This window comes from Recurvomyces mirabilis, assembly GCF_035927965.1.
Source record: "Recurvomyces mirabilis strain CCFEE 5264 chromosome Unknown scaffold_7, whole genome shotgun sequence".
NCBI classification, from domain to species: domain Eukaryota; kingdom Fungi; phylum Ascomycota; class Dothideomycetes; order Mycosphaerellales; family Teratosphaeriaceae; genus Recurvomyces; species Recurvomyces mirabilis.
The window spans coordinates 754,990-766,670 of NW_027041941.1; the positions used below are offsets into that span (position 1 = coordinate 754,990).

The 11,681-nt window shown below is 52.7% G+C and overlaps 5 protein-coding genes across 5 annotated transcripts; 2 read left to right on the forward strand and 3 right to left on the reverse strand.

Annotated features, from left to right (window-relative positions):
- Positions 1-27: 27 nt before the first annotated feature.
- On the forward strand, positions 28-1,318 carry LTS14_003510 (uncharacterized protein; the record flags this gene model as incomplete). The annotated part of the gene is made up of 3 exons (XM_064836214.1): positions 28-112; positions 239-320; positions 370-1,318. The coding sequence occupies 3 exons, from the start codon at positions 28-30 to the stop codon at positions 1,316-1,318; spliced, it is 1,116 nt and encodes a 371-aa protein (XP_064696423.1).
- A 1,210-nt stretch (positions 1,319-2,528) lies between these two features.
- Positions 2,529-3,380, reverse strand: LTS14_003511 (uncharacterized protein; the record flags this gene model as incomplete). Its single annotated transcript, XM_064836215.1, has 2 exons — positions 2,529-3,247; positions 3,326-3,380. The coding sequence occupies 2 exons, from the start codon at positions 3,378-3,380 to the stop codon at positions 2,529-2,531; spliced, it is 774 nt and encodes a 257-aa protein (XP_064696424.1).
- Positions 3,381-5,414: 2,034 nt separating this feature from the next.
- Positions 5,415-7,280, reverse strand: FRP1_1 (ferric-chelate reductase Frp1; the record flags this gene model as incomplete). The annotated part of the gene is made up of 1 exon (XM_064836216.1): positions 5,415-7,280. The coding sequence occupies one exon, from the start codon at positions 7,278-7,280 to the stop codon at positions 5,415-5,417; it is 1,866 nt and encodes a 621-aa protein (XP_064696425.1).
- A 571-nt stretch (positions 7,281-7,851) lies between these two features.
- On the forward strand, positions 7,852-8,631 carry LTS14_003513 (uncharacterized protein; the record flags this gene model as incomplete). The annotated part of the gene is made up of 2 exons (XM_064836217.1): positions 7,852-8,244; positions 8,314-8,631. The coding sequence occupies 2 exons, from the start codon at positions 7,852-7,854 to the stop codon at positions 8,629-8,631; spliced, it is 711 nt and encodes a 236-aa protein (XP_064696426.1).
- Positions 8,632-8,837: 206 nt separating this feature from the next.
- Positions 8,838-11,459, reverse strand: ATG9 (autophagy protein atg9; the record flags this gene model as incomplete). The annotated part of the gene is made up of 1 exon (XM_064836218.1): positions 8,838-11,459. The coding sequence occupies one exon, from the start codon at positions 11,457-11,459 to the stop codon at positions 8,838-8,840; it is 2,622 nt and encodes an 873-aa protein (XP_064696427.1).
- Between the last annotated feature and the right edge of the window lie 222 nt (positions 11,460-11,681).

An 11,681-nucleotide genomic window follows, 5' to 3' on the forward strand; every position in this document is an offset into this window, starting at 1 on the left:
TAGGCTCGTCTAGGGATCTATCCGTTCATGTTCTCGAAATATGAGGACTTCGAGCCTATCGTTGCTGAATTGATCAAGGTAATCCAAATAGATGTCCACAATAGTGTCTGTGGTTAGTAACTCGTGATCAGCAAGGTCAAAAGGAGCCATATGAATGGGACTCTTACGCGCAGGTATACTGCACGTTGTCACGGCTCGAGATACATACCTGGCCCCATTTCTAACACTATCGATATAGTCCCGAAAGCTGAAGAGCTTTTAGCGGAAGCCGAAAAGGCTGAAAGGGAAGGCAATAAAGAGAAGGCGTCGGAGATCTACCTGTACGTCCAACTTGTGGCGAAACACCAACATTGTCTGACCAGCGTCCAGTCGCGCTTCTGCTGTATACCGTATCTCCCGCTTTCCTGCGCCTCGCTCCGAAAAGCAAAGGTACGCATGGCGAGAAGGCAAGAAGGCTGCAGCTAAAGGCCTTGCATTACGCGAGCGACCAACAAAGGAGATCACTATTCCACACAAGCATGGCCTCAAAAACGAAGGGAAGGAAATCCCGTTCTACTATCACCTTCCGCCGGGTACATCAAACGACAGCCCTGTGCCGTTGGTCATCGTCTTGACCGGCTTGGACGGCTATCGAACGGAGCTGGCTGTGTGGATTGAGGGATGGTCGCAGAAGGGTGTTGGTGTTATCGTGTTGGAGATCCCGGGCACTGGTGACTCGCCTGCTGACCCGAAGGACATCACATCGCCTGAGCGTGAGTGGTCAACACTCTTCGACTGGATCGATGAGCAGCCCGAGATCGACCACAAGAGAGTGGCCTGTTGGGCATTCAGCACAGGTGGGTACTACGGCATTCGTCTTGCACATACCCACCATGATCGTCTTGCAGGGGCCGTTGCGCTCGGAGGCGGATGCCACTACATGTTCGACGAGCGCCGGCTTTCTCATGTCAATCATCTGGAGTATCCTTTCGATCTCGCCAACACGCTGGCCTTCAAGTGGGGATACGGAGATGACCTCGAAGCGTTCAAGAAGGAGGGTATGAAGTTCTCCCTAGTGAACGATGGCACCCTCGACGGTCCTGACTGCACCAAGTTGCTGCTGGTGAACGGGACAGAGGACGAGATTTTTCCCATTGACGATTATCATGAGTGTCTACTCCGGGGTCCGCCGAAGGAAGTCCGCTTCATCAAGGGCCTAAAGCACATGGGTGAACCTGAGAGCTTCCACATCATTCTGAAATGGATCTATAAGCTTTTCGATATGGAAGGTAATCCTGCGGACCAGCTTAAGACGATACCTTCCAGGCCTAAGTATTAGTCGCGCTCGAATCGCTGGCTTGGCCAGATTATACACATACACTGTACACCACATAGGCCATTCTATTCCTCTTCGGAGATGCGTGTGACAAAGCAGCGAACGATGCGCGGTTGTACGGCCAGATATTGGCGTCCGTGAATGCTTGCCGTTGGCACTCCGAGCTTTCAGTGCGGTGATGAAATGAGTTCTGCTGCACTCCTATGTAAGTCCTGGTAGTGTGCAATAACATGGACGGACAGATTTCCACGCGGAGGGTATGGAAATGACCAGATATCAACCCCTCGCCCTGTCGATCAATGTCTCAAGACCTTCCATTTTCAACACCAGGGGGTCGTGAGACTCCTCACTACGCATGCAGTAGACTTTGAGCCTTCTCGCTGAATGCAGATAACTACGTCTTATGCACCCGTCTCGAGGCATGGTTGCTGCATGAGTTTGCCTTCGTGGGCATTCCCAACAACTCCCTGGTCAGTATAGCAGCGCCCGTGACAACGCAGCACCACCCACTGGCTAAGAGCGGCGTGGGTCCAGTCGTACTGCGACACGTGTAAGGTGTAAAGCAACCTCAGCAGTCTAAATATGCTAGTTGCTGCATTGCAGAGGGCGTTAAGCATTGCAGCCTGTCCTGAATCATTTTCTGCGGTTCTCAATCTGACTCGTGTGAGCCCTTTCTGTCGGCAAGATTAACCATGCATTCATAAGGTAGTGTCTAAGACAGAGGCGTGAGAATGCAACGGCATCATTGCGAGTCCAAGACCGTCGCAAGACCGTCGCAAGAGTTTCCAATCATGTTTTGCTCGTGTGGCTCGGAATTCGGGACAAACACAAAGCTGACTCCACGTCGGCCCGTGGCAAGACTCTGCCGACGACCGTTGAGATGATGCGCGATCGTTCCTGCATTGAGCATCCGAGACATCGCGGATCACGTAGTACAGAAGTACCGATCTACACTCGTCACAGATTCTGCGGTGTAAGGTCGACGTCAGTACAGCAAAGGACTTCGTGTTACTACAGTATATAATCGTTAAAATTCGTCAAATCGTCGTAGTCCCGTGTGCTGCCCATAGTCCCAATCCCAAACCCTGCTTTCGTCTGTGGCGACCTTAAGGTTCATTCATGCAGCCCTACCAATAAATTGTGATGATCCTTCGTCCATCGAAGGCGCAACGCTTTGATAACACAAGAAAGTGAATGTAGGTACAGGGTTTGATCACGTCGAGCCATTCCAGACATTGTCGATGCCCGTCCAGTATCGTGTTTGATCGCCAGTCAATCGTCCCTTCTCGTCTATCGAAGTGCGCTTAACCGAGATGTCGTCCCGTATGCATTCTTCGTCGGCCTGGTCTTGTGTACTGTCATGCCACGAAAACATCAAGTCCCTTTCTTCGAAGATGTAGCACTTGCGTGCATCCGGTGGGATGAGGAAAGGGTTGTTAAGGTCGTGCCGATTTTGTCGTCGTCGTTGTTCGAAGTGAAAGTAGTTGAGGGTCGCTATCATGCGGACAAACATCATGGTCAAAAGTGTGTAGAGAAATGATAGTACCAAGTATGGCGATGCCATGATCGAGTGAATCGTTGGGACCCTCAATGCCGGAAGTGAGTCCATGACTACGGCCTTAACAGGTAAACGTTGGCCGGTCCGTATCTTGTATGTTCGTAACAGACGACAACCTTGGGCTGCACCACAGCCGCTGAAAAGGTGCAACAGGACATTCGGAGGCGCATCGAGAGCTCGCTTCTCTTGTGATGCTGTCAAAGCATCTAACGCATCGCCAAGCTGTTTGTCGTAAGATGTTGAGTACTGCAGCAACAACAGTTGTGCATCAGGATACAACGCTTCGTACCCCTGTACGTAGTATCGCGTCTGTTCGTCGGTCGCATAAGGCCACAGTCCAAGGACGATGGTGTCAGGTGCTGTTGAGGGTGCTTCTGTTGGTATCCATAGCTGTGGCTCTCTTGGTGAAGTAGATCGAGGACTGGAGGTAGGTGTTGATAGAACGGACATACGACGGTGCAGACCACAGTTCAACTGCAGCGCTTTCTCTTCGTCTCCAGAATCCATTGTGAGAACGAGGAAATTTGTTGTGAAGTCGATGATTAAGATGCCAGACCCTTGAGTTTAATAAGATGTAATAGAACAGATCCAGGTGTCACAAGATTACTAGTAGTGACGGAGGTGCTGCGCTGGAGTTGTATCCACTCTGTGTGATGGAGAGAACGTTGAAAGCGTGGAGTAGTAAGCAGATCAATCCATGTTAGATGTGCGTCTCGAACGCCGATCTGTGTATGGTCGCATAAAAACGTTCCCTGTCAGGTTGTGCGTCAGTGACTAGAAAGGTAGTGCAATCTAAGTCGGCAGGGATGAAATCTCACCCCGCGATACTGGGTTAATTAATGGTGATGTCTTTGATATCAGCCTAGGTCCGCAGCCTCTTTGAATGAAACAGTGACACAGTGTGCTCTTCGTGGTCTCGACCTTATGCTCCAGGCGACCTTGTTAAAGCGAGTCGGGTCTTCGTGCGAGAGTGCGAGACGAACGCTGATTTGTACGCGTGGAGCCGAATCTGAACGAGTGGTGGATGGTTACTGCGCAGAGACGCTATCTGCAGATCGTCCCGTCCTTACCTGCATAGATGGAGAGCGAAATTCGCTAATAGGCAACGGTTGCAAGCCATTGACGTTGATCATGGCGAGTCTTAGAGCTCGAATGCTCGTCTGGTCGACTACCCATCGTGCCAGCGGCGCCTGATACGCGCATTGTATTTTTGGTAGAGTTCGGTTTTCTCAAATGTAGAACGCCTCTTAACGATCCTGTTTTCACACGTCGCCAAGGGGAAGGGCTCAAGATGGGCATAAGGTTGATGCAACGCAGGTACCAAACCTTGAACTCGGAGAACCACAGGAGAGCCGTGATATCGCCCGCCCCCAACCGGCTTTGTTCCTTTGCCCTCTGTCGATACTCGATACTATGGGAGCCGACCGAGTATAGAGCGCTATCTTACGAGCACGCAGCGCAACAAGGATACCCAATGTATGATAGCATGATGATCAACGACGTGGCACACGGTAAACAGGAAGTGAGTCAAAGGAAAGTAAGTCTGCATACAGTCGTGACGCGATCGATCTCGTCGGCAAGCCAAGCCAAGTGTTTCATGTCCGTCCTGAGCACGGGGCACAATCTCGATTATCCTAGCGGCTGAGGCTGACACTACTGCACATCCATCACTTTGTCGGTGGCTACAGCCTCCGTCGTATGCTCTGTTGAAATAGCTACCGTGATTCCAGCCGCTCCTCCACAACGATACGCAGTGTCTTTCACTATTCATGCGCTCTACCCGGAATCGCGTTGGAACCGCGGAGGGCACCGATGAAAACTACCCAAGGCGACAGGCGACAAGTAACATGACGACCTCGCAACAGCAAAGCCTGCTTGTCCGCATGCGCCCGAGCATGCGTCCACAGGGCCCACCGTCTGGTGTCTGGCAACAAGGACGCCTTTTTGACTGCAGAGGCATCTTACTTTGGGGGCGCGGCAGGTAAAGCGCCGCAGCGTTCTCTTATGGTCATACCGAAAAGCCATAAAACTCTACTCTCCGCTTGCCACGGCTCTTATACGGATCTGCACGATTAGACAACGTTGTCTTGTACAGCGTATCAACTCACAGTAGCCAAAAAGCAGCCTGCATATCGCGAGGCCGAAAGAGGTCACTGCTATATCTTCCAATACTTCGTACATGGCTTGGCGATCGTCCCTGCCTTAGCTCGTGAAGACTCAGGCACCGAGGTATTGGAGTCTTCAACGAATTAGTCTATCTCAACTGAAGTATGTTTGCCTGCCAACGAGACAGTGCCACGTTTGTGCTGCAAGACCGACGCAGGTTGAACCTGGTAGCCACGCATGCCGACTCTGGGCAGCACAGCGTCTTTCTCAAAGTGGTCCACTTCCGTCTGCCGTATGCTGGCTGCAGCGATCCTCAACCATCTCCAAGGACAACATGGGGCGCCAAAGTCGACTTTCACTGGATTGTATACCTGACGGAATTACTGGTTTACTGTACCGATCGGCTGAGCATCCGGCCTTGCGGGTCCGACATCTCTACCATCCGTAGCTCTCGGTGAAGAGGTAGATGCCTTCAGCATTCGTCCCTTTGTGCACTGCTCTCTCATCCGATAGACCAGCCGCGGAGTTCCGTGCCTGAGCTGTGATTGACAATCCACCACATACTACCACGGCAGTCTCGCCTAGTGCTGCTTCCACTGGCGGGCGGATCATACTGTCAACTGTGGGCCTACAGCCATACACCTTATCAAGAGACGCGGCCTGCTGATTGTATGACAGTAGCTTTGTCTCGTCAGCGCTAGAGGTCGAGCTGGTCATGCTGACACTCTCGGCCAATGTGTGCCTGAACAGTGCCGATCGGAACTCGCCCTCGTCTTCCGATACCATACAACGAACAGTCTGTAGGCCACGATTCATGCCCTGTGTCACATGTACACAGACCCGCAACTGAAGAGCACATTCTTTAGCCGTCGCGATCAGTCCATGTAACTCTTGCTCACACCGTGCAAAGTGGTCTTCATGACGAATGATCCAGTGGAGAGTAATGCTTCGCACGCAGCCGGGATTGTGAACCAAGTCATCGACAAGAGGCACTGCAAACGACGCGCCCGTCGAACAAGCGATCATCACGACTGTGTCGTAGTGGTGGAGCTTCGGTGGCGCTCCCCAAGGTCCGCTCAGGAAGACTGTAAAGACGCAGTCGCCTTTGTTTGCGCACGCAGCTGCTCTATAGAGGCTTCTTGTGAAGCCGGATCGCGCTTTGATCAGCATTGTGAACTTCTGCTGCTTAGCTCTTGCATCGCGTGGCTGAGCAGCGTTTGCGATGGTGAAAGGGTGCAGCTCGAAGGGTCGCAGACGTGGTATGCAAATGAAGGCATGTTGGCCAGCATTCCACCGAAAGCCAACATCGTTGATCTGTAATCGTACTACCTCGCCAGGCAGACATTCGAGTCGGGCTGAGTACCCGATTCGAGGGAGTCGACCACGAAGATGAATGTTTCGCCAGAAACTCCAGACAATACGCGTGGTGAAGTCGAAGGCGAAGAATGCGACAGAGGCCCATACATAGCTGCGATTGTAAGCCGGGACGTGACAATACAAAAGCCAGAGAAATACTGCTGCAGAGGCGATATGCTGGGCCACAAAGATCTCGTACGCTCGAGCTCGAAAGAAGCCGAAGCCTGAGATGATCATCCAGGCCAGGATACCAAAGGCGCCAAAACCCCATCTCACCATGGGCATCATTTGAATCTCGAGCTCAACAAAGTCGGCGAGCCACCATTCTCGCAGAAAAAATGACCAGTGGAGGATAGCCGTCAGGAAGACCGTCCTCGCCGCCCACCGGTGAAGCCAATTGATTCGCTCGTATGAGATGCCCGTCAGGAACGTCAAGGGGCTGAATTTCATCGACAGCAGGTAGAGAGATGGTATCTGTGCCACTGTGACCCACGCTGCTCGGAACCCGACCTTCTCCCATTTGTATGCGTACATTGGATCGTCTGGTCGGAGGACCGTATCGCTCCATAGGAAGATCAGGAGCACTGTCCAGTATATTGTGATGATGATCCAACGTCCCAATGGAAGAGGAGTGAAGTATCTACTGATGGTGCCGACGAAGTAAACCGGTTGTGGATAAGTCATCTCTCGCATAATCGCGATCACGGTCGCATGAGTCCGAGCCAGAAGGGTGGATGGCCGCGATGGCACGCTCTTTCCTGCGAAAAATCTCTTCTGCAACCGCTCACATCGCTGTAACGTCGAGACCACTCTTGCCAGAACGAAGCAGCCGATCGCTACCACGATTCCATACCAGTAATTCTGGGCGATCCCACGATTCGTACTGGTAAACATGCCTTCGCTGGTCATATCCATCCCACCCATGTCCATGTTCATGCCGTCCATGATCGCTATCAGTGCTGCGATCCCGCTACAAAAGGTATATCTCGGGCGCGAAACAACTTTTCGACATACGCCGGGACAAGATGATGGTCAGCGCACAACGATAGGGGGTCGGGATACGACTCAGGAAGTGTGAATTAACAAGAACAGAAATGCAGCATCGATATCGATCATCCGGCGCAGACCGATTGCGGCGTGATGATTGCCTCAGACGGAGCCTCCCACACTACAAGCTGTGATCAGAGCGATCTGACGCCAAGGACCTCAAACATGCTCATAGACCCGCGCTAGTCATGCAAGTCAGAATAATAGCCTCATGTAGGTCTTCACTCGTATTGGCCACACTCTCAAGGAGAATGTGAGGGCCTCAATACAGTGAGCAAGTTTCATCGATAGTAGTATTCGCGCCCACGTGGCTGGACAAAGGCCTCATGCGAGATCATACCCTCGCCTCTCGTCTTATTACAGATTCTGTTTTCAATTATCCACCAGGCCGCCTTGGTGTCCAACACAACTACTCCCTCAACATCAACTTCGGCCTTCCAAGCGCGCCACTCTCCCCTATCCACCAACCATGGCAGCCAATACCCTCCTCCTCCTCAGCTTCCTCACCCTCTCCTCAGCCCACTTCATCCTCCACTGGCCACCGACCGCCGGCTTCATCGACGACTCCGAACCCACCTTACCATGCGGTGGAGCAGTCGTAACGGTAAACAGCAGCAGCCCAGAAATCCAAATCAACCAATTCGCCATCCAAGTCCAGAACACCCATCCCCAGGGCCAATGGCAGATCCGGGCGACCACGGACACCCAAGAGCCGTATAACTTCACCACCATCGTACCTATCGTCAACACGACAGGTATAGGCGACTTCTGCCTAAACTTCATGAGCGCTCCTGCGGGGTTTGCTGGGAAGGGGGGTGTGATACAGGTGATTGATAATTCCGCGGATGGGTTTCTGTATCAGGTACATGACACAGACCTATCAATACCATGAGAATCATGATGGGAGAGCTGACATGATCGTGTGTCGTAGTGCGCACCCGTCAACTTCATCATAGGATCCAATACTACTCTCGGCCCTACCTGCTCAAACGCAACAGGCTTCAGTGCCGTCTTCACCAACCAGCAGAGTTTCCAGGATGCTGCCGATCCTTCTGCTAGTGCTAGTATGCCTGCGAGTTCCGGGACCATGACCAGTATGCCCGGTATGACATCGGCTACAGCTTCGAGCGCACCTTCTGGCGCGGCGAGTGCAGCTGCTTCCAGCTCTTCTGCGGCAGGAGCGATGGTGACGGGCGTGAGCGAGGTACTTGGTGGGCTGGGGTTGTTGATGGCTGGTCTGGTCTTGTAGGTGTGGACACTACGCGCTGTTCGTATTAGCTACGCGAAATAGAACGGAGCATCCGCGGGCTGGGGGACATATTCTTCAAGCCGCAGAATGGCTTCACGGTAGAAAGGTGCCTAGGTATTGGCCTGCACAAGAGCCAGCACGAGCGACACGCGATGTCTACCAAGGCCACCCTGTTCAAAGCCATTCAAAACATGGTGTATAGCTCATCATATACCCACCCCACCTCCCCTCTCCGCCTGTGCCTTAGAAAACTGATACAGCATCCCCAACACCCCCGGATTCCCCACCTCATCCTTCTTCCCATTCCCATTCCCATTCTCATCGGCATCAGTATCGCTCTCCGTCCCCTCCTCCCTCCCAACAGGCTGCTGGAGCATCTCATGCAAATCGCTATCGTTCTGCATCATGACACTCTCACTTACGGCATGCATACTAGGCGGACTCGCTACATTCAGGAATTTATTCTCGACGCGACCAGATCTGTTGTTTGGTCGACGATCGACACCGGCTTGCGCAGGCCAATCACGGGCACCCGGCCGTCGTTTCGATGGCTGATCCAGGACTGTCGAGCGCTTGATCTGTGTGACTCGGCCAGGAACAGCCGAATGCGTGTATTTCCCCGTACTCTCTTCGCCCATTGCATCAGAAGTCAACATGGGCGGCCAAGCAGGCGGTGGCTGCCATCCTCGCTTCGTCCCTTGCTGCCGCTGCTGGTTGTAATGGCTATAATACTGCATGAAGTTCTGCACCGAAGCAGCCATCTTATCATCCTTCAACCCAAAGTACTCGTCCCGCAGACCGTCGGGCTCTTCCAGTAGAGTTTCAGGATCGGCAGCATTGAGATCTTTCTTGAAACCAAAGACGGCGAAATTGCATTGGTGACCTATACCATCGACATGCACCGTCTGCTCGCGGAAGAAATCGATGATGCGTTCGCTTCTCTTGCCCGCGTTGCGCAGAAGGATGAGTGGAGCAACGATCAGACTCAAGATCTCCTCTGCGAAGATGGTTATTTTCAGCTGGTACATAGCCGAGAACTCGGACCGGACTTCTGTGCTATGTAGACGGTCTTTCCAGTGGAATGGGATGTAGTGGGTGTAGAACAACACCGCTCTAAGATGCAGGACGGGATCATGCACTTCGTCTTCGTCAGGCAAGGAGCCTTGTGCCACGCCAAAGACCCCGATCATGACTGTTAGCCAGAACACCGCTGTACGCCCGGGCGTCACCTCGAAGCCGAGGAAGAGTTCCGGGTCGAACAGCGTGGCCAGGGCAAGCACAGAGGCAATAGCGCCGGTAATAAAAGCAACAAAGCGGCAGATCTGATCCACCTTATCCTTCGGAAACTGTCGCAGGTATTGATTAGCAGGCTGATAAGCCTGCCGTATCCTTCTCTCGAATAGGTGATCTAACTCATTGAACTCGCGCATCTTCCACTCGGCGAAAGGCGTGAAAGAGCGCGCGCTGGCTTTCGACGGGTTGCGGGAGAACTCGGTGTAGTACCTGAAGAAGAAGTAGACGCAGAAGCGCATGATATTGAGAGGTGCGACGAGGATGCTGGTTAGAGCCGCGAAGCGGAGACGTGTTTGGAGAGCTTGTACTAGGGCTTGCCGGTTGCGGACTTCGAGACAGAAGGGGCGAATACTGCCTTGTTCGTCGAAGATGAAGTTGGTAAGGCAGAAGTCTATGCCCCATTCTAGACTTTTGGAGTAGAAATGTCGTTGGCCAAGAAATGGGACGGGGAGGTGAAAGTCGAAGATCTCCTTGTTGTACATTGCCACGTAATAATTTGCCTGACGCATTAGGCGATTCGCGATCGTTTCAGCATTCATGCGCTGTTGTGGTTTGCTGTACTTGGCATACTTGCGCACGGCTGGTCCTGGGTCGGCCGTGGCGATATTGGCGTTGTGTAGCTTGACTATACCGTCCACTACTCGGACCCAGGACACAGTTTGTATGTCTTGATCACCGATACCGAGGACGTGGCTGTAGAAGGTGTGCATGCGCAGCAGTCGTCGTACATCTCCGATATATCTGACAGATTGGCCTAGCCAGTAGATGATAAAGAGGAACATTAGGGCATTCTTCCACCATGGAGCTTTGGCCATGCATTTTGGTATCATGACTTCGCCTGTCGATTTGCTCGTTGGTACTTTGGTGTAGTCGACGCAAGTGGTGAGGAAAGTGGCGAAGCTGAAGACGAATAGCTCGGTCGTAAGATTGATGGCTCGTGACAAGCATATAGACCAGATGCCGTGGCCGGTATAATACTGATATACCTCAAGTACGAATGCGTCGAGGTTGTGCGCATTTGTGTATTGCCAGGTGGCTGCCGTCTGAGGATTGGGCTGAGGGGGTGAAGTTGTAGCAGTTTGAGGTCTGGATGAGCTCGTTCTTGGTCTTCCAGGCATCACAGACGCATGCAAGCGTTGTTGCTGTGCAGCTTTCCACTGTGCCTCCGTCCGACCCTGTGAGCTCTCTGGGGCTTGCTGGGGTGCATTCCTCCTTGTGCGGTCCTCGAGCAACAGCGATTCGGGAACATCTTCATCCTCGTCTGCCTTCCTGCTACCTTTCTTGCCGAGCCATAGATCGGCACCTCTTATCTCTGGACTGACTGTAGCACTTTGCGAAGGTCCGTCGTCTGTCACATCGTCGTACAATAGAGCCTCTGGATCATCATCATCTTCATCGTGAAACCGTTCATGATTCGCAGTGCGTGGGCGCGCCTCGATGTCTGGCTGCCTTATTGCATCTCGACGCACGCTCTCATATACTGAGACATCGCCCTCGGCCACTGGGAGTAGGCGTGACAGCATCCGTGAGGACATCATCGTGACTGATGTGGAGAGGGTAAATATGCCCTGTAGGCGTGGTAAATGTATGTAGTGATCCGATGCACTATCGACCAGGCAAGCGGAAGGGCAGCTTCACCAAGAAGCCTAGTCTATGATATCGACGGGACATGCTGCGGGTCGAGTGCTAGTAGACGACTTCTAGGGCTGAAAGAGCTACAGGGAGGACGAGTCTCGGTCCATGATCGAGGAAATGGG